The 25335-nt window shown below is 58.3% G+C and overlaps 1 protein-coding gene across 1 annotated transcript; it reads right to left on the bottom strand.

Moving 5' to 3' along the window:
- Positions 1-5644: 5644 nt before the first annotated feature.
- Positions 5645-16015, bottom strand: SERINC2 (serine incorporator 2). The gene is made up of 10 exons (XM_059830794.1): positions 15977-16015; positions 9401-9562; positions 8646-8833; positions 8459-8538; positions 8163-8300; positions 7867-8036; positions 7687-7777; positions 7417-7552; positions 6841-7053; positions 5645-6316 (listed from the first exon to the last, which is right to left on the bottom strand). Exons 1-10 carry the CDS (start codon positions 16013-16015, stop codon positions 6178-6180), a joined length of 1356 nt encoding a protein of 451 aa, XP_059686777.1. The 3' UTR covers positions 5645-6177.
- Positions 16016-25335: the final 9320 nt, after the last annotated feature.

Here is a 25335-nt window from a genome sequence, read left to right as displayed (position 1 = left end):
TTGAGTGCATTGAGGTGCCCCTGTGTCCCCATTCAAGGCCGGGGGCACCTTCTCAGAAACCAACAAACCGCCACCCCAGACCACGGCTGGCAGCCGGCCCAGGTCAGAGCGCGCTCTGCCTCCGGGTGCTGCAGCTGGAGAGCACCCAAGGGAGTGATATCAGCCCCGTTTTGCCGGGTGGATACCGCGGGGAGCGATCCTCCAAGGGCAGGGAGGGGGCTGAGCGTGGGGCCAGATCCCCTGGAGCAGCCCCGGTGTCTCCCCCAACAGCAAACTTCACCATGCGTCGGACCAGGGGATGCTTGGTCCATGCCTCTGCAAAACCAAACGGGGATATTTGGGGCTAGCTGGTGCTGGGCCGTTTGCTCCCCACTGTAGCAGGTTTTATCCCCTCCGTGGGGTCCCTCTCGCCCCCTCCCTGGGGCCGGGCTCAGCCCTGACGCCGGCCCATCGCCACAGGGCTCTGCTGGGCTCAAACACACACGGAGGAGCCCTCGCAGATGATGCTTGCCCACCAGCCCAGTGAAGCAGCGGTGATTTCTCAGCCCAGCTCAGTTTATTCCTCCTGCTGCTTTAACCCCACTGGTTCCCCAGCATCTTCCTACCCCAAGGAAGGTTGGTTGAACTCCTTGGGAAGAAAAAAGACCCCCTGAAATAAATCCGCACCCTGGGGGGACGGTGCTGGGTGACGCTGCCTTTGCCTCGGAGTGTTATCTTCGGAGGCTGGGCAATGGCTTTGCTCCACAATTAATTATACATGCTCTGTGGTCCGTCTGGGAGGCATTAATGGCTCCAGATGCAGATCATGGGGCTCTGCGTGGCACTGTAAACATGCTGGAAGTCCAATTTGGATTTCCCCGGGTGCCTCATTTAAATGAATTATGTAAACGCTTTCCCCTCCTCTTTTGAGCAAAAGCCAGTCCGCTGCTGCCTGATGTGTTAATCCCATGAATAAAATAAAAAACAAGGAAGACCATGCATTAAAGAGAATAAAACGATGCTGCAGAGCCCCTGGCAGCGCCAGCAGTGCCTGGGGACTGTGGCGGGCGGGCAGGGGAGCGGTTTGGGACCGCGGCCACCCCCGTTGCCCTGGAGCTGGGTGTTGCTGGGGGGTCCCCCCTCTGTGAGGTCCTAAACCCCTCGATGACCCAAGCAGCTCCAGGAGGGTACCGTCCCCATCTCTGGGGTTTAAATTCAGTTCAATTTGGGAATGCAGCCATCACAATTCTCTTTCGTAAAGCAAACTGCTGAGAGACTTTGCCTGGGTTCCCCAATTTCCCACGTTACCCTTATTCCCCCGTATCCATCATTCTGAGGCATCCCCCCTCAGGGAGAGCAAATTAGAGCAATTAAAGCCACATCAGTAGATAGTGCCAGTGCCGGCGTGTGGATTTCCCAGCACGTGGCTGGTCTGATCCTGCTCTCCGGGCTGGGGCTGCGACTCGGGTACATGATGGGGAGGGACAGGCACAGAGGGGACACAACCCAAGGCTGTGTTTTCTGCTGATGAATTATTCACCCAGAAAATTAGAATGAAAAGGGCCACCCCATTTCTGAAACAAGGTGGCTGCGAGTGCCTCGGGCTGGCCGGTGCCCACTAATGGACCGTCTACTGAAGCCACCAGGATCTGGAGGCCAAAGATGCTACTTAAACCAGGCACACTTTGGAGAAAGCCTGTAGCTCATCATCGCTAGCAGAGCTGGAGCAACCAGACCCTGCCATATATTTCTTAAATGCCCAACTACCTTTCCAAAAGCACAGCTGCTGCTGCAGGGCGCATGCACGGCATGGGGACGTTTCCCTTCGGAAGCGACAATCGCCATAAAAAGGAAGTTTTCAGACCCTCACTGCCAGTTGTGCGACCCCCATGTATGCAGGTTCTCCTTGGTGCATCCCTTTCCCATCAGACCCGTGAAGCAAAGCCACAGCCGGGGAATCCCAGGCATAATTGGGGCTGCCCGGTTGTCACTCTGGTTGTCACTCTGTCCTGAGCCGGAGGGTGACAGCGTCCACGGGATGCTCCCTGCAGCGGCTCCCGCGCACTCGGGTGAGCTGAGCAGTGATGCCCAGCTGGCAGGGAGCTGCTTCCCATCCTCCCTGCCTGCGGATGACAGCATGTTTGGACTCAGAACTGGACCTTACTTGCTAACCAGCAAATGCAGAACAGCCACAGCTCTCCATTCCCATGACAAGCCCCGGGAGGGGATTGCAAGGGCCTAGACTGAACATCTCTACCCACGAGCCTCACTCGCATCATGCTAAGGGGTTTTTTTTGCCATCGATACATCTTTTTTTTTTTTTTAAACGGCATTAAAATATACAACCAGGGCCTGCAACAGCAGCCAGGCTTCCCCATGGCGTGGGCTCCCACTTGGGGTGCTCTGCAGCTGGATGAACATGGATAGATAAATACAGTCGGATGGGACAGTCGCATCATACAGGCAACCAGCCACCATGGGGAGGATTTTCTCTGCTGAAACCCAAAATCAAAGGATGCTGGAGGCAGCATGGCTTGGCAGCCATAGCGGCACAGCCAGAGTCACCCCGACTCACCCTGCCTCAGTTTCCCTAGTTGTTTTGGGGGTGCAATGATCATTACATTGAGGTGTATTTGCTAGTGGTTTGAAATGTCTTCTAAAGAAAACAGCAAGCAAAGATTATTCTTATTTCAATAAAAAATGGATGGGAGGCATGATGTGAAAATGAATCTCGTAGCAGACCCTTGTGCAATCCAGACCTTGCCAAGTCAAGGCAGGGGAAGGAGCACGTCGTCGCTCGCTGTTGGGTTATTCCAGCAGCGTCACACCGGGGCTGTTTGGATACAGCTGGAGAGCCGAAAGAAAGAACAAGGATTTCTTGTTTCAGAGAAAATCCCGGGGATGAGGTATTTTGGTGGTAGCTAGAGACCTGCTGCTGGCTCAGCTGGAGGCTCGTCCTGAGTGGGACACCGTGTCACCTCCAGCTGCTGCTATGTCACCACTGGAACCAGAGTAGCTGCTGCCGGCTCTGCAGAGCCATCTTGATCCTTGCAGAGGCTCCCCAGCTGGGGATGGCAGTTGGGATCCAAGGGCACATTCCAAGCAGCCAGTGCCTTGGGTTTGTCTCCTGTTGACTTGCTCTGGTTGGGCATTTTGTGAGGAGGTGCCTGCAGACGAGGCACCACGGCCGGCAGCTCCAGCCCACGGAGGGCCCGGCCGGCTGCAGCAGGCGCGGTGGTTTTCTGCTCTCCTGAAAGGAAGGAAATGGGAAAGGCAAAGCTCGTCAGGGGAGAGGTTTGAGCATGTCCCCGCGGGCTGTGGGGACCATGTTGCATTGGCAAGTGTCACTTGTCCAAGGGGCATGTGGGGACGTACGAGTTACCCAGGTGCCAGTCCTGCACGGCTGGTCTGCAGGGGGGGCTCCTGCAGCCCCCCCACCTACATGGCCTGGGCTGGAGGGATAAAGGGGGGGACATCTGCAAACACGCTGCTGGGAGTGCATCTGCCCCCCAATTTCTGCCCAGGCCACACACCCCAGCCAAGGTTGTCCACCCCAGCACTGCCTGTACAGCCCAGCGCAGGTTGTCTGCAGGGTGCAGGATGAAGGCTGAAGGGTGCAGGGTGCAGAATGAAGAATGAACAATGCAGGGTGCAGGATGAAGGATGCAGGGTGCAGGGTACATGATGGAGGGTGCAGGACACAAGGTACAGGATTCAGAAGGCAGGATGCAGGGTGCAGAACACATGATGAAGGGTGCAGGGTGCAGGTTGCAGAGTGCAGGATGAAGGGTGCAGAGCACAGGATGCATGGTGAGGGTTGCAGGATGCAGGACGCAGGGTGCAAGGTGCAGGACACAGGGTGAAGGATGAAGGATGCAGGACATCGGGTGCAGGGCACAGGAGGCAGGATGCAGGGTACAGGGTGCAGGAGGCAGGGCACAGGAGGCAGGGTGCAGGAGGCAAGGGTCAGGGTGCAGGGCGCAGGAGGCAGGGTGCAAGAGGCAGGCTGCAGGGTGCAGGGCGCAGGGTGCAGGAGGCAGGCTGCAGGATGCAGGGCGAAGGGCACAGAAGGCAGGGCGCAGGGTGCAGGAGGCAGGGTGCAGGGCACAGGGTGCAGGAGGCAGGGTGCAGGGAGCAAGAGGCAGGCTGCAGGGTGCAGGAGGCAGGAGGCAGGGTGCAGGAGGCAGGGTGCAGGGCACAGGGTGCAGGAGGCCGGGTGCAGGAGGCAGGGTGCAGGGTGCAGGGTGCAGGGCACAGGGTGCAGGAGGCAGGGTGCAGGAGGCAGGGTGCAGGGTGCAGGGCACAGGGTGCAGGAGGCAGGCTGCAGGGTGCAGGGCGCAGGGCACAGAAGGCAGGGCGCAGGGTGCAGGAGGCAGGGTGCAGGGCGCAGGAGGCAGGGTGCAGGGCACAGGGTGCAGGAGGCAGGGTGCAGGGCGCAGGGTGCAGGGCACAGGGTGCAGGATGCAGGGTGCAGGGTGCAGGGTGCAGGAGGCAGGGTGCAGGGTGCAGGGTGCAGGAGGCAGGGTGCAGGGCGCAGGGTGCAGGGCACAGGGTGCAGGATGCAGGGTGCAGGGCACAGGGTGCAGGAGGCAGGGTGCAGGGCGCAGGGTGCAGGGCACAGGGTGCAGGATGCAGGGTGCAGGGTGCAGGGTGCAGGAGGCAGGGTGCAGGGTGCAGGGTGCAGGAGGCAGGGTGCAGGGCGCAGGGTGCAGGGCACAGGGTGCAGGAGGCAGGGTGCAGGGTGCAGGGTGCAGGGTGCAGGGTGCAGGGCACAGGGTGCAGGGTGCAGGGTGCAGGGTGCAGGGTGCAGGGTGCAGGGCTCAGGGCGCGTGCCGCAGCGCGGGCTGCCAGCACCACCTCGCGGCTGAGCCCCGGCCCCGGCTGAGCGGCCCCGCCCCGCCCCGCCCGGCCCCGCCCCCTCCCCGCTCCCCCGCCCCCGGCCCGCCCCCCCCCGCCGTGCGGGCTCCCGCGCCGCTCCAGCGCAGGGCTGAGGCGGGGGGCCCGTGTCCGGGGAGCCCCGGCTGGGCCGGGCGGCCGTCCCGCTCGCCTCCCCCGGCCGCTGCAGGACAGGGACCCCCTGCCAGAGTGTGCACCCACCTGGGGCCACACCCGCCCCCAGGGTGCACCCCCGCATGGGACACAGCCCGGCACGCGATGCCCCCCATCCCAGCAGGGTGTGTACCCCACCGTGGTGCTCACCCCATCCCCGTGCACCCCGAGGCAGGGTGCGCACCCCTATACTGTGTGCACCCCATACTGTGTGCACCCCCACCACGTCGTGCATCCCATGTTGTGCACCCCACTTCGCTTACCACCGCTGCCCGCCCTGCAGGCAACGTGACCCCCCTTCCAGCAGCGGCTCTCGGGGTGCCACAGGCTGGCGCACAGTCCAGGGCTCCAAGCCACCGTGCCCCAAAGCGATGCCACCCCTGCCTGCACCCGGGGAGCAGCCAACTGTGCCCTCACCCCAGCGTCAGGGCTGCTTAATACATCCCCCTTCCTCCACCTCCCGCGCACCCAGCGCACACGTCAGGAAAGACCCCAGGACAAATTTGCCAGGTTTATTCCAAACAAGACTTTATTAACGAGGCAAGGCGCTGGGGCCAGGCCAGCACAGCCAGGGGAAAACCCGACCCGTGCTCCAGCGAGGACCGGGGACCTGTCCTCCCGTGGGGACAGCTGGGCAGGAGAGCCCTCGAGGAGCTGGGAGGATGCAGCGGGATGTTTGCCTCCAGCCACAGATCCCCGAGATTCACTTTTTCTAGGCTGTTTGGGGAGGCAACACCGGCCAGTGCCAAAGTCCCAGGTCCTGATACATGGCTGGTCCCCAGAGCCCCTCCAAAAGGCACCGCGGTCCCGGGGCACCAAGCGAGACAACAGCAGCTGGTGAAAACCAAGGCAAGGCGGTGATCTCCGCTAAAAGAAGAGTGTATGGAGGCACCACCAAAGGCACTAGACAAACGCAGAGATAATAAGAGCCTTAAAAACATCCTCAAGTCTTTCTCAGCCCTTGCTGACATTCCCTGCTTGGCACTTCATCCCTTTCAAGTTAAAACAGAAGACCTGTAAGAAGGCACAACCCAGCACAGCTGCTCCTGCATGCAAAACCCGAGGCTAAGGCAAAGCTGGGGCTGTCCCCAGGCTCAAGGGACACGGCCGCAGTGGCTCCGACCCAGCAGCGGGATGTCCAGGGCTGCCTCAGCTGAAGTCCCGGTCCGGCAGCACCAGCGGAGCCACCAACGTCCAGAGGTAGAGCAGGAGCCCGGCCCAGCTGGAGCAGATCTTCACCCACACGGCCGTCCAGGGGCTCGTCAGCACCCGCAACCTCTCGTCCGGCCTGAAATAGCAAACAAGTGGGTGGCACCCGTCACTGTGCTGTGCCGGCGGGGTGGCATCCCCCTGCCTGCCCCGAGCACAGCGGGCAGCAACCGCGCTGGGGAGGCATGGCGGCTCTGATCACCGAGCCATCGGTGCAATGCAAAGAGCATAGAGAAGATGCCGGAGGAGCCCTGTGCCTGCAGCCACGCAGCTTCCCGCAGCTCTCCCAGGGGATGCGACCCTGGTGCTGCAGCCTACAGCACCCCAGGGGCTGGATCCCGGCTCCCCCCATGTCCCAAGGGATCCTGTGCTGCAGCTGAGAACGCTGCAGCAGGGAGCTGGTGAGCCCGGGCACAACCTGCCATAGGCAGCCCTATGCTACCTAAAAATAATTAGCGCTGATTAGGGTGCACGTTAAGCGGGCTTGCACACGGACGCATCTCGGCAAACAGCTCTGCCTAGCGCGAGAGCAGGGAGGACGCCAGGAGAAGGGGACGCAGAGGAAGGGGGACAATCCCCGGTCCCCGCGGGAGCTCTGCCCACCTGTACCAGTTGGTGAGGGTCATCATGATGTAGAGGGCAGCGAGGAGGAGGCAGAGGTGGAAGAAGGTGTAGTTGTAAGACACGCCGTCCTGCTCGTTGTCATAGGCGCGGTGCAGCCCGCTTTCCACGGCTGCCGCCTCGCTGCCTGCCCCGGCCGCGCTTTCCTCCGTCAGCATCAGCTTGTTGACCTGCGGGTGGTCCGAGGAGCGGACGCTGCGGGCAGAGGGACGGCGGGCTCAGGGCTGCCTGCCCGCTGCCTCCTCGGTTGCCCCCAGCCCGAGCTCAGCCCCCCATGCCCGCCGGCCTCGGGATGCCCTGCGGGGCCGTCCCTGGGACAGGCAGGGCAGTTTGGGGGATGCAGCTTGTGCAGAAACCCTAAAAGCTGTGACCCCCACCACGCAAAGCAGCCTGCCTGCGTCCCTGGGGACCAGGATGGCTTTGCAAGAGGCACTTAGTGACAAAAACCCTGAACCAAGCTGCCACCTCCCCTCCAGTGTCGCCTTTCCCTAAAAGCCTCTCTGCTCCGGGCAGGCAGAGGGAGGGTGCAGTCCCCGGGGACACGAGCCAAGGCCTCACCTGATGAAGAGAGTGCAGAGGATGAAGATTATCAGCCCCACGATGCTCGGGGCGTCCCACCAGGTTGTCACCAGCTGGGTGGCCGTCGCCAAGCCGGTGCTGTTCCTCAGCAGCAGCGTGGGGTTACAGGTCTGGGCTGGGGGGGACACACACGGGGGGTTCAGCACCTTTCCCCACCCCCACGAGACCCAGGGGGGCAAAGCACCCACCCCAGTGTGTGGTCCTCCCTCCTGCAGCCCCCTCCTGAACCGGAGGCCGCATCCTGCTTACTTGGTACATTGGCCAGGGCGGACCAGGTGACGTAGACGGTGTAGAGGGTGACAAGGGACGCCTGCAGCAGCCCCGAGTGCGGCTGAGCATCCTGCAAACGCAACAGCGGGTGCTCAGGGCTGGTCCTGTACCCCGCAGTGACACGGCCACCGGCCTCCCAGGTGCCCCCCGCTGCCTCACCTGGATCTTGGGCAGGATGGACACGGCAGAGACGATGAGGCAGAGGATGAGGTTGATGCTGATGAGGACCTTGCCTGCCGTGCAGCCCTCGGGCTTGGTGTAGTAGACGTAGAGCAGCACTATGGCTGCAATGGAGGTGGCGTAGAAGATGAAGGTGACGATGCAAAGGGCTGGGAGAGAAAGCAAAAAGGAAAGAGGCTGGAGCAGAGCCTGGAGTCCCCTCCAGCTCAGTGTCACCCGGCCCCAGGATGACTGTCCCCATCCCTAAACCCTCTGCGGGTGCCAGCCATACCAACCTGCGTACCAGCCCTTGGCGTTGCTCTCGCCCGCGTTGCGCAGCCACAGCTGGCTCCAGGAGTGGGCGAAGTCAATGAGGAGGATGAGCTGGATGAGGATGAAGAGGAAGGAGCCAACCACACCAAAGTAAAACCAGACTTGAGGGGAAGAGAGAAACCAGTTAAGAGCAGGGAAAATGGGAATTTGGCAAATGGCAGGGGCACGTGGCAGCAGGGATGCCGACTCCAGCCCCGGGTTTGATCCTGGGCTGGGGGTTAACCCAGAGACGCAGGGGAGAGCGTGGGCAGCTCCTCACCTGAGGTGAAGGCACCATCGGGGATGTAGAAGGCCCCCACCATGATCCCCACCAGCACCAGGAACTTCCAGAACCAGAAGCTGCAGGAGGAGAGAGGAGGCACGGTCTGCAAGCGGGAACCCAGTGGGGAGAGGGGGGGTCTGGCCCTTCCTCCCGCCAGCATCCCCCCCCAGGGATGAACACTCACCCGTTCTGCACGGCGGCTCGCGGGTCCTTGCTGCTGCGCACGCACACCATGATCGTGGCGAAGAGGAAGAAGAAGGCGGCCATGGCGAAGCCCATGCGGTACACGGCTTTGTGGCCCAGGAAGCTGCCGCAGTCGACGTGGGTCTGGACACCCAGGACCGACCCACTGCCTTCACAGAAGCCGGGGAGCTGCAAAGGCGATGGGAGGGTGAGCATCACCCCAGCATCCCGCACCCACCACGAGCCCGGGTGCCACCAAAGACGGGCCAGCCCATGACTGCTCCTATGCCACCCATAAAGGAAACGGTTGGCCTGCCTGGGGACAGCGGTGGGGTGACACAGCTAAAGCCACCCTGCGAGTCCGCGGAAAGCTAGGATGAAACCAGCGTTTCCCAAAAAGCCTGGCCCAGCCTTTGCATCAGCTCGGCCGGCAGACCTCAGCTCCCTGCATCTGAAGTCCCACCTCATGATTTGCAAGTCACTTGGCCCATTGAACCCCCAAAAATGGGGTGTCGGAAACTTTCCTGGGAGACATCTGGGAAAACTAGATAATGCATAAAATTATCCACTGCATTGTCCCCTCCGTGGAAAACTGAGGTTAATAACACCCTCTCCCAGCGAGATGCTCAGAAAAAAAGGAACAGAAGCAACATCATGCCCCAGAAATTCACTTTCCGATTCAGCTTCACGTACCCATCACAAATTAAACCTCTTCCCCGCAGCAATCAAGCCCCGCAACGCCCGTGAGTTATTTACCTTGTGCAGCTCCTTCTCCACGCCGGGGATTATCATAATGACGGACACGAGGGTGCCGAGGAAGAGGAAGAAGGTGAAGAGGAGGCGGGAGATGGTGGAGTTCTTGGCCGAGGGGCAGCAGCCACAGAGCAGGCATGGCGCAGAGCCGCAGAGACAGGACACCTGCAACGAGAGCATCCCCGTGTCGGAGGGGTCAAAACTGGCCCCAAAACATGTGCCCAGGTCAAACCGTAAGATCAGCCCGGGAATCCACACTGCTGTGCCGGGGGCTTTGCTCAGAGCTTCTCGCCAGCCAGCCCGTGGAACCTCATGGAAATGGCCCCAAGCCCCCCAAAAAATCGTGGGAAACCAAGAGAGCCGCAGGAACAGGTTCACTGCAATAACCAACCAACTTGGGAAATGACACCAAGAGGCCTGGAGACAGCCCCATCTTCTTTTTTGCTCCCCAGCAATTGCATGCAAAAAAAGGCTCTGCTCAAAACAAAGCACTGCCCTGCAGGAGCTTCCTTTCTTTACAAAAAAGAGTTTGCAAAATAATTTAAGGCTGTCTTTTCAATCTAATACAGGATGGGGAAAACACTGATAGCAGCATCATGGGGAAACTAGCTTGTTCTGCCACCCTTCCCCCTCCCCAAAGGCCACTTTACAGGTGGGGAAACTGAGGCACAGCATCCCTGGGAGTCTGCAGTGCATCCTGGCTTCCCAAATCCAGCATCGGCAGCGCTGCCGGGTGCACCCTCATTCCAGGGGCTCCCATTGCCGTGCCAGAGCTGGGTGCAGAGTGGGGAACTGGGGAAACCCCAGCTTAACAAAACCTTACTGCCTGGCAAAACATTGGTGGGGGTTTCCTGCACAAGGACTGTGCAGAATAGGGTTTGCAGGGAGAAAAAGGAATGTTTTATTAAATTATATTCTTAGACTTCCCTGGCTCCTGCAAGCCATGGCTAGAGGAGCATTAGGGAGATCCTATTTGCATCCCACCAGATGGGCTGGGCTGAGTTGAGCTGAGTTGAGTTTTGCTGCTGTTCTCACCAATTTGTCCAACAATTTGGATATTCACCCACCTATTTAATCCCTACAAGGTGTGGGAGTGCCCCGATCATTTGCCTTAGAGGAAGAACAGCTACGGGGGTTTTGCACAACAGGTTTTAAAGCCCGTGATGGGGCGGGAATGCAGGATACCCCGTAGCCAGCCCTGACTGTGGCATCCCTGATCCCGATGGGGAACATTTTCAGCCTCTTAATCACCCGCGCCAGCCCCAGGATCTCACGGCTCGCTGCCACATCCTGAAACCCCTATTTTCCCAAAAGAGGGTGAAGTTGGAGAATAAATAGGGCATTTTCAGGGAAGAGAGTGGAAGAAGCTTTTTGGGATGGCCTGTCACTGCTGGGGTCACTAATCCACTATGTCATGTGAGCAGAAGGTCCCATGTTAAATATTTGGCAAAAAAATAGGGGAATAAGGTGTCTCTCGGGTTTGTGTTGAAGATGCTGCACTCCCGGGAATTATCGGGGTTGGTTGGGGAAGTAAAACCAACACCTCGCATCAAGGCAAAGCAGGTGGCGATGCCCTCCCGGCCACTGAACCGGGAGCCAGCGTTGGTCCCGCGTAAACAAACAGATGGGCTTAAGTGCTAAATAAAACCTCAAAGGACCCAAAAACTAAATTACAACTACATTCCCAACTCCCCATGGTGTGAGCAGCAACAGCGGGGCTCTCGGGACAGACAGCCCAAGCAATGCAACAGCAAAATACACCCCAAGTCCTCTAAAATAGGGAAACTTCAGGCTATTTCCTTTTTTTTTTTAATGCCTCACGGAAGCCACCACAAGCCCGCAGCCTCTCCCGTCCCACGCAGCGGCCCCGGGAGCAACGCGAAGTCCCCAGGTAGGTGCTGGCAAGCTTCCAGCTACAGGTACCGCCTAGAAAACGCCAGGAATTAAATAGCTGGAGTTTGTTTAAAATACTACCGCTTCGCTTTCCAAGTATTTTTCTCTAGCTAAAACGCATTCCCAAATCCACTTATTTCAAAATTTACAGCGCTGGGTGGTTTTAACTCCTGTATCAGAGCCAGCTTCTTCCTAGGAAATCCTGTGACCCTCTCTGGTCCTCAGCAAACTACTTTCCCTCTATTTACAATCTAACTTCATTGATTTCTTTTGCTTTCGATACCTCATTTCTTCCCTTTGAACAGCTCTTCCTCTCCTGCACTTGCAACACATCAGCCGGCCAGATGCACTTGCAAGCAGGAGAAGGGTTCAGCTCTCTCCCACTACTAAGGGATACGCATGTGTTGTGTGTTTATTATGGCTATGTACTTCCTAATTATGCCCAGCAATCAATATTAATTAAATATCGTTCGCTATCAACTCAAATATACATTTCTCATTGCTAAAATTACTGTAAAAAATGGATGTGGCAAACAAGAAAACCAGCTGCTGTGTGAGCAGGGCGTCAAACCCTCAGCTCCCTCCTCAGGGATGCTCACGGATGCTCAGGAGCGCTCACTTTGATACCCCCAAATCACTAGTGGTGGCTTTGAATTTCATTTTTAAACAAAGGCACATCATTTTTTGAGAAAAATCACCTCCTTCCTGATTTATTCCTCTTTACCCACGTCCCAGCCCCACCAGAGGCTGTGTTGAGCTGACGGTACCCACGGGAGCCGGGGCGGGTGAGAGAGCCCCCGCATCCCACGGGGACCCTCATCTCGCCTCTCCAGGAGCTGCTCAAGGGACGTCACGTCATGTTTTCAACTTGACAGCAGCAAAAAATGGCCTTCAATTAGAGATTGCTTCCTTTCAGGCTCATTAAATGCATCACTTGCGCAAAAACGCATTTAAAATGTGCCAGCGTTACTGTATTTCCCCTTCAAATAAAAAAAAAAACCAGAACAAAAATCTCTTTTAATGCAGAATTACTGCATTATTTGGCCTGACCTAGCAAAGCACCTTAGAGCACCCTTAACTTTAAGCACATCGATACCTCCGGCTCCTCTCCTTTCAGTGCCAACTGAAACAAAACGCACCGGTCCTAAAATCACTGAAACTGGCCTGGAAAACCGTGAGGTTTGCTGTTGTTTAAGAGGTTGTTGGATTTGGGGGTTCAGCCCCAGGTCCAAGCATCACCGACGGCTTGCAGGAGGCACAGCCTTGGGTACCGCGTCTTCCCCGGGGTCGGTGCGGGTGGAGGGGGGTGAAGGGTGTCCAAGGGCCATGCTGGAGCTGGGCTGAAGGGAAACCCTTGCTCCACGTGCCGCCTCCAAACCCTGTCGTTGACCTCTGGGAATGGGAAAGCTGCAGGTGGATGAGGTTTTCGGGAGCCCGCAGCATCCCTGGAGCCTGCCGGAGGTTTATTTTCAAGGTCAACTCTTACAAGGCCAAGCTCCATGGCTGTATTTCAGGTTTTGCAGCCTCTTGCAACCATGGGAAGGCAACCGCCGAGGTAACGGGGTACGTCAGCCCCGTCCTGCTGACCTGCTTTGTGCAGCGGTAATGCGAGAGTCCCGTGTCACCAGGAGCCTTTTTTCACGGCTCCTGGTGCCCTCCTTGGGTATCCCCTTCTAAGCACCTTCGCAAAGGAAGCAGATCCCTTACGCCATGTGCTAACCCGACCTGCTGCCTGGGCACCTCTTGAATTCAGTCTTTTTCTTTAAAAAGTGAATGGGTTAAGAGCAAGGAAAATCCTCCCACGTTAAGGCAGCGCTGGACACGCTCCGATACACCTCCTTTCAAAGTCTTTCAAAGACACCCGTAAGTGCGAACACGGCCAACGGCCAAACAGCAGGATGGAAAAAGCCAACTGAGGGAAGTGCAGCATGAGAGCGGCGAATTAATGAGGAAGCATCGGTTTTCAGCCGCTGCAGATGAAAGAGTAATCTCTCCAGTTTCGCTATCAACTTCCTCATTAAATCCAGCTCACCTCCAGCACGACTCACACGTAGGGCTGCTGTGCCGTCCTTGCCCGGTGACTGGGAGAGCACGGCTGGAGCCGGGCAAGCACTGGTCACCCAGTCCAATACAGGGAAATGCAACAACACCAACGCAACTACACCAGACCAGCTACGCCAGACCCGCTACGCCAACCCAATACCAGTCCAACACCACCAGCCCAACTACACCAAATCAATACCACCAACCCCACTACACCAAATCAATACCACCAACCCCACTACACCAGCTCAACCACACCAACCCAACTACACCAGCTCAACTACACCAGTCCAACTCCACCAGCCCAACTACACCAAATCAATACCACCAGCCCAACTACACCAGCTCAACTACACCAGTCCAACGCCACCAGTCCAACTACACCAAATCAACACCACCAACCCAACTACACCAGCTCAACTACACCAGCTCAACAACATATCTGCAAGGTGCCCTCGCCCCGGCAAATGCAGGGATGCAGAGGCTGAGTCAACCAAAAGCAATGCCGAGCAACCAGTCTTAATCTCCTGCTAAATTAATGACCCGGCAGGTTAATCAGTACCAAACCCACAGGGTCAGGCGCAGGCTTGGGAGGCTGGTGGCTGTCACGTCTGGCAGGTGGCTTGGCATTGGTACAACGAGGCTGACAGTCCCCATGAGGTGCCCAAACCATGCCGGAGGGCTGCACATGCCCCCAGGCTTTACTTTGGCTCGGGCTAGCAAACACCAGCCCTGTCCCCCAGGAAGGCAGCTCGAGATGACCGCGCTGCTCATGGCAGCGGTGGGCAGAGTCTGCCAACTCTCTGGAGGCAGAGAAAGGGAAATTTTTCTTGCATGGTGCAAAGTTGCACTTGGGAACAGCTTATAGAGTTTTAATGGGACAGCGCTGAAGAGATGGCTTGGCAATCTGATGCTGCTTTGACTCAAATGATGCTGGCTGACCAGAAGGAGATAGTTCAGATTTTCTTGTTAAAAAATTAAAAAATATATAGGTTGGGGGTTTTCTTTGGTTTTGGGTTGGATTTTTTTTTTCTGTGTTTTTCTGTTTTTTCTGGGTTTTTCGGGTTTTTCAGTTCAGAATTGTGCTAAAACACCCCTTCAGTCAAACGGCTCCACTGGAAGGAATAGAACTAAACCTATATAGCGCCTTTACCCTGTTACCACAGCCTGGGCCAGAATAGTTTTTTGGGGAAAAAAAATCCAGAATTAGACCAGAAACCTCCCCAGCCTTGCTCTGGAATAACTCCCAGCTTTTCTGATACCTGCCCATAGGGAAAACTATTGGATGTGTGTTACAGAGAGAGAGACCTTGCAGATAGCCCTCCATCCAATCTTACGTTTCAAAAGCTCCCGTTCGTTAAACCTCCAAAACTTTGAGGTCGAGTTGTGAAACCGGCGCCGTTTTCAGGTTTCCAGGCCGGCGGCTCCCGGGTTGGTTTCGTAGCCCTGCCTTGGCCCCGTGCCCACAGGTGGGGCAATGCCAGGAAAGGCTGTGCCGGCTGTGGGCAGCTGCCTGCGTCACTGGGCGCAGCACCCCGAAGCACGCACCCTGCGTCACCGGGCATGGCACCCTAAATCACACACCCTGCACCCGCCCTGGGCCATGGCACCCCCTGCAGAGCCCCCCCCACCTGTGGACCTGCGCCCCCCATCCTGCCTCCCTCTCCTGCTCCATCCCCAGCTGCCCGCTTTGGGGCTCAGTGGTGAGAACCAGGCAGGACCCCCAGCCCCTCAGCATCGCATGGGTGCTGCGGGGTGTCAGCCCGTGCTTCCCCCAGGCGCAGCAGGACTGGACCCCCCACACCCCCCATGGCTACCCGCATCCCCCAGGTGCACTGGGGTGCACAACCCCAGGCGCCCTCAAACTCCAGGCTCCCCCTGACCACGATGTTCATGAGCCCCAGAGCATCCTGGGGTGAACCCTCCGGGTCTCCCCCAGACACCTCCAGGTGCAGTGGGATGCCCTGCTCCGGGGATCCCCTGCATCCCCCCGGGCCCGGAGGGGTTCATCCCCCCGGGGGTCCCCTGCATCCCCCCTGAATACCCAAGGGTGCATCCCCCCGGGGGTCCCCTGCATCCCCCCAGCTACACAGGGGTGCGTATCCCTGAGGGTGCCCTGCATCCCCCCTGGCTACACAGGGGTGCATCTCCCTGGGGGTCCCCTGCATCCCCCCTGGATACCCAGGGGTGCATCCCCCCGGGGGTCCCCTGCATCCCCCCAGCTACACAGGGGTGCATATCCCTGGGGGTCCCCTGCATCCCCCCAGCTACACAGGGGTGCATCTCCCCGGGAGTCCCCTGCATCCCCCCCCGGCTACACAGGGGTGCATCCCCCCGGGGGTCCCCTGCATCCCCCCAGCTACACAGAGGTGCATCCCTCGGAACCCCCCGCGTCTCCTCCGCCCCCCCCCCCCCCGCCTGCAGCGGGCCCGGGTTTCCCCTGGGCCCCCCCGGGTATATCGGGGTGCACCCCCGAGGTGTCCCCCAGACCTCCCCGAGACCCTCCCCCGTCTACCGGGACGCACCCCCCGGGTACCCCCCCCTCCCCGACCGCCCCGGGCCTCCCCTGGATCCTCCTCCGGACCCCCGGCAGCCCCCTCCGCCGCTGCGGCCCCCCGCTGCCCCGGCCGGGCGGGCACTCACGCAGCTGAGCAGGGAGCAGACGCCGAGACAGGCCCCCATGGCGCGGCCGCGGCTGCCGCCGCCCGCCCGCTCCCCTCCGCCGCCGCGCTGGCTCCGCCCGGGCCGGCCCCGGGGCGCCCAACTCGGGGCGCGTCGCTCCCGCCGCGCCTCCCCCGGGGCGGCCCCTGCGGCTGCGGGGCGGGGGAGCGGGTCCCTCCCGGCCGCCGCGGAGCCCCTCCACACCCCGCCCCGAGCCCCCCGGAGCGGGGAAGCGGCAGCCCCGGACCCGCCTTCACCGTTTAGCGCCGAGGGGACCGCACCGACACCACGAGCCCGGGGCGGAGCGGGGGCTCTGGGGTGCCCCCGGCGCTGGGGAGGATGCCCAGGCCCGCGCTGCCGGGGCTCTCCCTCCCCTCGAAGCACCCCCCGGGAAGGGGCCGGCTCCTCTGAAGGCAGCTCAGGGTCTGGAGGGTGTTTTGGGTGTGTTCGCTTGGTCCCCTTGGAAAGGCCGGGTTGGGTGAGGCCGCACCTCGAATCCTGTGCTCAGTTTTGGGCCCCTCACTACAAGAAGGACATTGAGGTGCTGGAGCGTGTCCAGAGAAGGGCGATGGAGCTGGTGAGGGGTCTGGAGCACAAGTCTGATGAGGAGCGGCTGAGGGAACTGGGGTTGTTCAGTCTGGAGGAGGCTGAGGGGAGACCTCATCGCTCTCTACAACTACCTGAAAGGGGGTTGTGGTGAGGTGGGTGCTGGTCTCTTCTCCCAAGTAACAAGTGATAGGACAAGAAGAAATGGCCTCAAGTTGCGCCAGGGGAGGTTCAGGCTGGATATTAGGAAAAATGTCTTTCCTGAGAGAGTGGTGAAGCACTGGAATAGGCTGCCCAGGGAGGTGGTGGAGTCACCATCACTGGAGGTGTTCAAGGAACGTGTGGACGTGGCACTGCGGGACATGGTTTAGTGGGCATGGTGGGGTTGGGGTGATGGTTGGATTTGATGACCTTACAGGTCCCCACCAGCACCTGTCCCCAGAGCAGCTGACGATGCTGCGGGGAGCCTGGGCTGCAGGAGAGAAATTAATGAAGCCCTGTGATTTTTCATGGTTGAACGCTGCTTGTGCAGCCAGATGTTGCCTTGCTGAGAGCTGCCGAGGGGAGACATGGAGTCAGTGACTGCGGTTGAGGCCCAGGAAGACCAGGAAGGCCAGGCAACTCCTGACCATCAAGTCCTACAAGTCCAGCACATCCACCAGCTCCAACACACATTCCGGGTCCAGTACACCACCCAGCTCCAGCATACCCACCATCTCAGAATCACAGAATCGCAGAATGGTTGAGGCTGGCAGGGACCTCTGGAGATCACCTGGTCGAACCCCCCTGCTCAAGCAGGGCCATCCAGAGCCAGTTGCCCAGGACCGTGCTCAGATGACATTTGAATATCTCCAAGGATGGAGACTCCACAACCTCCATGCGCAAGCTGTGCCGGTGCTCGGTCATCTTCACAGTAAAAAAAGTGTTTCCTGATGTTCAGAGAGACCCTCCTGTGTTTCAGTTTGTGCCCATGGCCGCTGGTCCTGTCACTGGCCACCACTGAAAAGAGCCTGGATCTGTCCTCTTTGAACCCTCCCTTCAGGTATTTATAGACATGGATTCAATCCCCCTGAGCCTTCTCGGCTCCAGGCTGAATGGTCCCAGCTCTCTCAGCCTTTCCTCATATGTGAGATGCTCCAGTCCCTTCATCATCCTTGTGGCCCTTTGTTGGACTCTCTCCAGTATGTCCATGTCTCTTTTGTACTGGGGAGCCCAGAACCGGACACAACACTCCAGGTGTGGCCTCACCAGTGCTGATCACTGGATCACCTCCATCGACCTGCTGGCCATGCTTTGCCTAATGCAGCCCAGGACACCGTTCACCTTCTTTGCAGCAAGGGCATGTTGCTGCCTCATGTTCAACCTGGTGTCCACCAGGACGCCTAGGTCCTTTTCTGCAGAGCCGCTTTTCAGCTGGGCAGCCCCCAGCATGTGCTGGTGCCTGGGATTTTTCTTCCCCAGGGGCAAGACTTTGCCCTTCCCCGTGTTGAACTTCATGAGGTTGCTGTCAGCCCATTTCTCCAGCCTGACGAGGTCCCTCAGGATGGCAGCATGACCCTCTGCTCTATCAGCCACCCCTCCCAGTTTGGTGTCATCTGCAAACTTGCTGAGCTTACACTCTGCCCCATCATCCAGATCATTAATGAAGATGTTAAACAGGACTGGACCCAGTACAGACCCCTGGGGTACACCACTAGTGACTGGCCTCCAAGTAGACTTTGGGCGCTGATCACCACTCCCGGGCCTGGCCATTTAGCCGGTTTTCAACCCACCTCACCATCTGCATCAACAGCTTCTCTATAAGGATCTTATGGGACACAGTGTCAAAAGCCTTCCTGAAGTCCAGGTAGACAATACCCGCTGCTCTCCCCTCGCTTACCAAGCCAGTCTTTTCATTGTAGAAGTTTATCAGGTTGGTCAAGCATGGCTTCCCCTTAGTGAAGCCATGCTGAGTTCTCGTCCTTAATGTGCCTGGAGATGGTTTCCAGGATTAGCTGCTCCATCACCTTCCGAGGCATGGAGGTGAGGCTGACGTGCCCATAGTTCCCTGGGTCCTCCTTGCCCTTCTTGAAGATAAGAGTGACATTTGCTTTCCTCCAGCCTTCAGGCTCTTCTCCCAGTCACTATGATCAATCAAAGGTTGTCGCGAGTGGCCTCGCAATGACATCAGCCACCTCCCTCAGCACTCGCGGGTACATCCCAGCAGGGCCCGTGGACTTACGTATGTCCAGATTGCTTATGTATCCCCTGGCCTGATCCTCTTCCACCAAGGGTATGTCTTCCTTGCTCCAGTCTTTCCCCATGGTCTCTGGGACCTGGGATTCCTGAAGATAGGTCTTGCAAGTAAAGAGGCAAAGAAGGCGTTCAGTTCCTCAGCCCTTCCCGTGTCCTGCAGCACCAGGTCTCCTACCTCGTGGAGCAATGGTCCCGTATTTTCCCTAGTCTTCCTTTTGCTGCCTATAGCAGCCCTTCTTGCTGGTTTTGACAACACACCTTCCAGCTCCAGCACACCCACCAGCTCCAGCACACCCACCAGCCTGAACCCACTCCCCCTGTGGGGCCAGACCCTGGGCAAGGGGGGCTGAGGGGCGTCTGCCGGCACGGAGCCAAGCGTGGGAGCTGGGGCTGGGCAGGCAGCGTGTTTCTCTGCTCTGCCTGCCCAGCCGGAGTCTGGCACGTTCACCCGGAGGAGCGAGTGCTGCTCCACTGCTGGCATGCATAATTCAGGGACTGAGATGAACTGGGATGTGCTAGCCCACTTCCAGACCCTAAATTTAGACAGCAGGGAAAGTATGTGTATGCGGCAGCAGGCAGGCTTTGGGGGGCACAGGGCTGGGGCAGATGGGGAGCCAACATGCCTCCTGTGTCCTTGAGGAAGAGGAGGGTGTCACGCTTCTTGCTCCAGAGGTAAAGCTCCAGGGTTTGGCCTCAGATCAGCAGTTGGCACAAATTAAAAAAAGCTTTTCCAAGCCTCCGTGGGCTCCCAGAAGCTGCCGGCTGGTTGCAGTCCTGCCACAGGAGAGGTCAGCACCCATAAATTGCTCGCTGATCTCAGCTGATCTCAGGTTGCTTTTCCTTTCAGGAGGCGGATGGGGTGTGCGCTGGGGACCTGCCCAGCCTAGCTGTGTTTGGGCACGGGTCTGGCAGTGCCCGTGGGGCAGGCAGCGGCCTCGGGGACACGATGGGCTGGCTCCAGCCACAGCCCCCCACGTGGGAGGTGGGGGCTCTGGCAGCTCCCATCTCTTCCTGGCTGGATATTGGAGCCCGGTGACACCCACAGCAGGAGTGTCCTTCAATCCCTGTCCTCCCAGGAAGGGCAAATAGGCCGGAGGGGTATTTGTCCCCTTGGTCCTGCTGTCCCCTGTGCCTTACAGGGACGTGACCCTGCTGGCATGCCAGGAGCAGAAATCCCACCAGCTCCATGGACTCTGGAGGGACCAGTCCTCCCCACGCTGTCCCCTGGTCCCCTTTGATGATGCCGCCAGATGGCAGTGCCGGTTTGAGACTGGTGCACACAACTGCCGGACAGTGGGGACAGTGGCTGGGCTCGGTCCCTTCCTGCTCCTGGGTGGCCAAGCAGGGCCCCGGCTGTCAGGAGGGAGAGGGCTCCCCACCCGTCTTGCAGGGGTGTCCCCACGCCTGGCTTTTGCCGCTGAGCAGAGGCCACGCCACCACCACCACCCACAGCATCAGCCCCTCGCTGTCCCCTTCTCGGGAGGTGGCTTGTCGGCAGCAAGAGCTGCCCTGGGCCGGACGGGGACCCAGCGAGACAGGCAGCAGTGTCACAAGTGACAGAGCTGTGACAGTCCCCCGTGCATCAAAGGACACACTGGTTTTCCATTGCCCTGCGCACGGGGAAGATGAGGACTGGGAGATGAGGGATGCTGCCAGAGCCCAGGGACGTGCGGCTGCCTCCAGCCCCCCCTGCAACAGAAGCCCCCAGCCCGTGTCCCACTGCTCAGCAGGGCTGGGAGCATCCTTGCCATGTACCCCTGAAAAAACACCTTTTATCTGCTCTGCCTCCCCCTCCGCTCCTTCCGCATCACTCAGCATCCCTGAGGCACGAGGGGACATCTTCTTTCCCCCACTCCAATTCCTGCTTCATTAGGGGTCAGAGTATCATTTTCTGTCCGTCGTGGGGGGATTATAGGGCTGGGGGTGGCACCAGACCGACGGCAAGCAGGGCCAAGCGCAGCTTGCCAGGGATGCCCTCCCGCCCCGGGGACGTGGGGGGAAAACAAATGAACTCATGTGACCGTATCTGGGACAATACCAGCTTAGCTGTGGGCGCAGCCAGAAGGGTTCCTGCTGAGCCCGAGCGATGCTATTCATGGATAAACCTACATTACAGTAATTAATAATAATTAATAATCAAGTCTGTATTTGAAAAACCAGCTAAACCCATCAAGCACCTTTCCTCCAGAGCATCATCTAGTGCAGGCAAGTGCAGGCAAATGCAGTCATGGTGTAAGGTGCATTTTTGGGGTGATGATTTTGGATCTGACAAACCCCTGGTCCATGGGGTCGTCCTACCTCCAGCACCCTGGGGGCTGGCCCCGCTCCTGGATGAGGTTTTTAGGGCACCCAGGACCTTCCCCTCGGCCACCAGCTGCCAGCAAGCATACCACAAACCTTGTGTTTTGGGTGCTTTGGGGAACTGCTCCAAGATCTCAGGGTGCTGCTCATCCGCAGTGGGAGGTGGGGGGGGGTCCCCCTGCCCTTCCTGTGCTGCAAGAACGGCCAGGCAAGGAGGCCAGGAATGAAGCCACCCCCATTTACTGCCAGCAGTGTATTTTCTCGGCTGTGCTGCCTCTCTTGGGGTTTCCAGCCCCGAGACGAGAAGGGGGAGAGGCACAAAGCCAGTCTGGGATGGGAAGGACAAATGCAAAAGTCCCGAGATCGAAGCATCTCCCTCCCGCCTTGTCTAAGGATGCCTTCGAGCCGGGGAATTAGTTTTCTGCTAAGCTCTTCTGTAATAAACAGAGACACAGGAGCACTAGCAATGGGCGATTGCTTGGCCTGTAATTACGGACAGAGGCAGGGTGTTCAGGGTCACAGGAGCCAACACTCAAACCCAGTGGAAATGAAGGGGATGATTTTCAGGAGGACCATTGCAAGCACCTGCAGAACCTTCTGTGCTTGAGCTCCTACTTTGTCCCCTTTGTTTACCAGGACCCTCCTGTCCTGCAACACCGCTGGCTTAGCAGCCGAATACATCTCAAATGCATCAGCCCTTCAGACCAGCCCAACAGAGGAGCCTGATGGAGACCAAGAAAACCCTCTGAATCTAGTGATGGGCATCCCACCTGCTGGCATTGCTTCTAGGAAACCCACTGAGCATCAGGATTTGCATTTGGGACCCTCTTCAAGGACCTTTTGCCAATTTGAGTAGTCTTAAAGGCCAGTGGGGCGATGCGGAGCTGTCATGGCTGGTGGTTTCCATAACGGGCCATCACCAAGCCTGTCATAGAATCATAGAATTGTTTAGGTTGGAAAAGACCTTTAAGATCATCACATCCAACCGTTAACCTGACACTACAAAGTCCACCACTAAACCATGTCCCGAAGTGCCACATCGACACATCTTTTAAATACCTCCAGGGATGGTGACTCCACCACCTCCCTGGGCAGCCTGTTCCAATATCTGACAACCCTTCCAGTGAAGAAATTTTTCCTAATATCTAATCTAAATCTCCCCTGGCGCAACTTGTGGCCATTTCCTCTCATCCTATCACTTGTCACTTGGGAGAAGAGACCAACACCCACCTCACCACAACCCCCTCTCAGGTAGTTGTAGAGAGCGATGAGGTCTCCCCTCAGCCTCCTCTTCTCCAGACTGAACAACCCCAGCTTCCTCAGCTGCTCCTCATCAGACTTGTGTTCCAGACCCCTCACCAGCTCCGTCGCCCTTCTCTGGACACGCTCCAGCACCTCAATGTCCTTCTTGTAGTGAGGGGCCCAAAACTGAACACAGGATTCGAGGTGCGGCCTCACCAGAGCCGAGTACAGGGGCACGATCCCTTCCCTACTCCCGCTGCCCACACCATTTCTGATACAGGCCAGGATGGCGTTGGCCTTCTTGGCCACCTGGGCACACTGCTGGCTCATCTTCAGCCGGCTGTCGGTCAACACCCCCAGGTCCTTTTCTGCGGGGGAGCTTTCCAGTCACTCCTCCCCAAGCCTGTAGCATTGTCTGGGGTTGTTGTGACCCAAGTGCAGGACCCGGCACTTGCCCTTGTTGAACCTCACACAATTGGCCTGGGCCCATCGATCCAGCCTGTCCAGATCCCTCTGCAGAGCCTTCCTGCCCTCAAGCAGATCAACACTCCCGCCCAACTTGGTGTCATCTGCAAACTTGCTGAGGGAGCACTCTATCCCCTCGTCCAGATCATCGATAAATACATTCAACAAGACCGGCCCCAAAACTGAGCCCTGGTGAACACCACTTGTGACCAGCCACCAACTGGATTTAACTCCCTTCACCACAACTCTTCGGGCCCGGCCATCCAGACAGTTTTTTACCCAGTGAAGAGTGCACCCGTCCAAGCCATGAGCAGCCAGTTTCTCCAGGAGAAACTTGTTATCCAACAGGCTGGGGTCTTCTCCCCAAAACCTCTCCCAGGCAGAAGAGCGAAGGGCTGTGAGGCCAAGAAGCGCTGTCCACCCTTCGACCTTGAATCTTGATTCATCCTGGGCTCGCAGACACAGCGACTGGCTGGAAAAGCTTCAGCATTTCCCTGCTGAGTTTGGACAGACACTGTTTGTCTTTCTCGTGGCGGTGGCCAGATGCCTGGCTGGTGATGGATGGGATTGTCGCGCAGGAGTTTCTGCACTGTCACAACTGCTGGGTCTGTCATGGGGTGGAAAATTTGGGGAGGAGGTGACTGCCCTGTGAGCTGAACGTCCTCCCCAAGATACCGGGATTTGAGTTAACAGAGATGGTGGGGTAGGGAGGTTGGATGAGACCTTGATCTGAAGGTGTCCTTGGTCCACCTGGCAGGAGGACCTGGTTCTTCTTTCATTCCCAGCGGGCAGTCTCCACACCGCTGAGTGCTTCTGCTTTGCCGCTCTCCCTAGCTCTGGGTTTGAGCCCCCCAGTTTGCTTTCCCGGCACCCAAAGGCTCCAGCCTTCCTCCAAACTCCAGCACAAGCCTCCCTGAGCCCCTCACCTGCATTTCCCAACGTCCCCTGGGTGACAGGGTGACCCCAGTGCCACCCAGGCATCCCAGCCAGGGCAATGCCGGGGGGATGCCCGTGGAAAGCTGCATATGGCACAGGCGGTTTTCGAGCCTGTTCATTTTCAGCCTTAATGATTCTTCCTTTTGGAGGAATGGCTAATGAGCCGTGGGGATCCAATTAGATTTCTCCAGTCAGCCTTTTGCCTCATTCATTGACGTTTAAAACCAAAAAAAAAAACCAACCCACGAGCGCCGGCATGGAGACAATTAGATCAGTGTCTCCATAATGAGTTCATGGCTCCAGCAGAAATATCTGTCTTTGACAGGAGAGGCAGAAACTGGGCCGCACCCATGGGCAGTGGTGGTGGGAGCCGTGTTTCCCTCCTTTGCAGACCCTTTGCAGGATGCAGGTGAGCCCGGGAGGTGCCTCATCGGGTTTCGGGTTTGCTCCCTGCACTGGGTGCTTCGCACAGCACCCATGTGGATGCCCAGAGCAACTCGTCTGTTCTTTATTAAGCACAGCAGCGAGCCGGGGTTTTACACCGTGTTTCTGTAGGATCAGGGTTGCTAATAAAGTCCAGATGCTCGCCAGCATAAAATACCCCAGCTTGGGTGGAAGGACCCCAGGAAACCCCAGGGTGGAAGAGGAACAGGGCCACCAAGGCGGGGAGAAGCGATGAGATGCTGTTGGGAGCATCAACGCAGTGGTGATGCTCACCTGGATGGGGATGAGACGCTGCGGGGTGAAAGATGCCACCAGCGAGGACCTTGTTGTCCCCCCATGCTGGCAGACCCCACGCCCCGGCCGTGGCTGCGGCAATGCTGCCGAGCCCCACGTGGCCCTGCCGAGCCGATTTTGCTTAGCTGCCTGGGCTATATTTAGCTGCCTGTAAAAGGGGTTAGCGAGCAGCGCTGGAGCCAGTGGCACAGCTAAGAATGTCAACGTAAGAGCAGCCAGGGATAAAAAAAGCCCAACCCGGGCGCTGGGAGCTTTGCACAAATCCCTCTCGCTGCTGGAGGTGGAGGCAGCAAGCAGGCAGGGCTGCAGGCAGCGTCTGCATCCCCCCTGGGTGGTAGCACCAGGTGATGGCTACTCGCTGTCCCCCCACCGATTTGCCTGCGGTGATTTGGGGTGATTTGGCTGGTTTGCAGCATCCCAGCGTTCAGCTGGATGGCAAGGGTCTGCTGGGGCGGAACGGGGCCTGAAACCTGGTGGGTTTGGTTAAATCCCAGGGCTTTTGGGGCAGGCATGCCCCTCCGCAGGCAGGGGACAGTGGCAGGCAGGAGGGACAACCTGCTCCCCCAAGCTGGGAGATGTTTGTGAGGCTTCCTGCATCCCTATACAGGCATCAGGAAGTTACTGGAGCATGAACAATAGATTTGAGCTTTTTTTTTCTGCCCATGAAGATTTTTTTTTTGAATGCTTTCTTTATGCTCAGTTAACTCAAACACACCTTTCTTCCAAAGGCTCGCCTCGCCACCCCGATCTGGTCTCTTAAAACAAAAACTGGGCAAATCCCACCACATCCCAGCTCTTCGCAAACCCTCCTGTGTTGCTCTGAGCTCTTCTGCGCTGCCCTGACCTTGCCTGGGCTCACCTCCTGCCTGTGCAAACCG

The sequence above is a fragment of the Gavia stellata genome, chromosome 29, assembly GCF_030936135.1.
Source record: "Gavia stellata isolate bGavSte3 chromosome 29, bGavSte3.hap2, whole genome shotgun sequence".
Lineage (NCBI taxonomy): Eukaryota > Metazoa > Chordata > Aves > Gaviiformes > Gaviidae > Gavia > Gavia stellata.
This window is presented reverse-complemented; position numbering and strand designations above follow the sequence as displayed.

Coding starts and splice junctions, on each gene's coding strand:
- SERINC2 (XM_059830794.1), bottom strand. CDS start 16,015: ATGGGGGCCTGTCTCGGCGTCTGCTCCCTGCTCAGCTGC. Junction 8,834..9,400: donor TGGAGAAGGAGCTGCACAAG/GTAAATAACTCA, acceptor TCGCCTTTGCAG/CTCCCCGGCTTCTGTGAAGG. Junction 6,317..6,840: donor ACCCTCACCAACTGGTACAG/GTGGGCAGAGCT, acceptor TTGCTATTTCAG/GCCGGACGAGAGGTTGCGGG.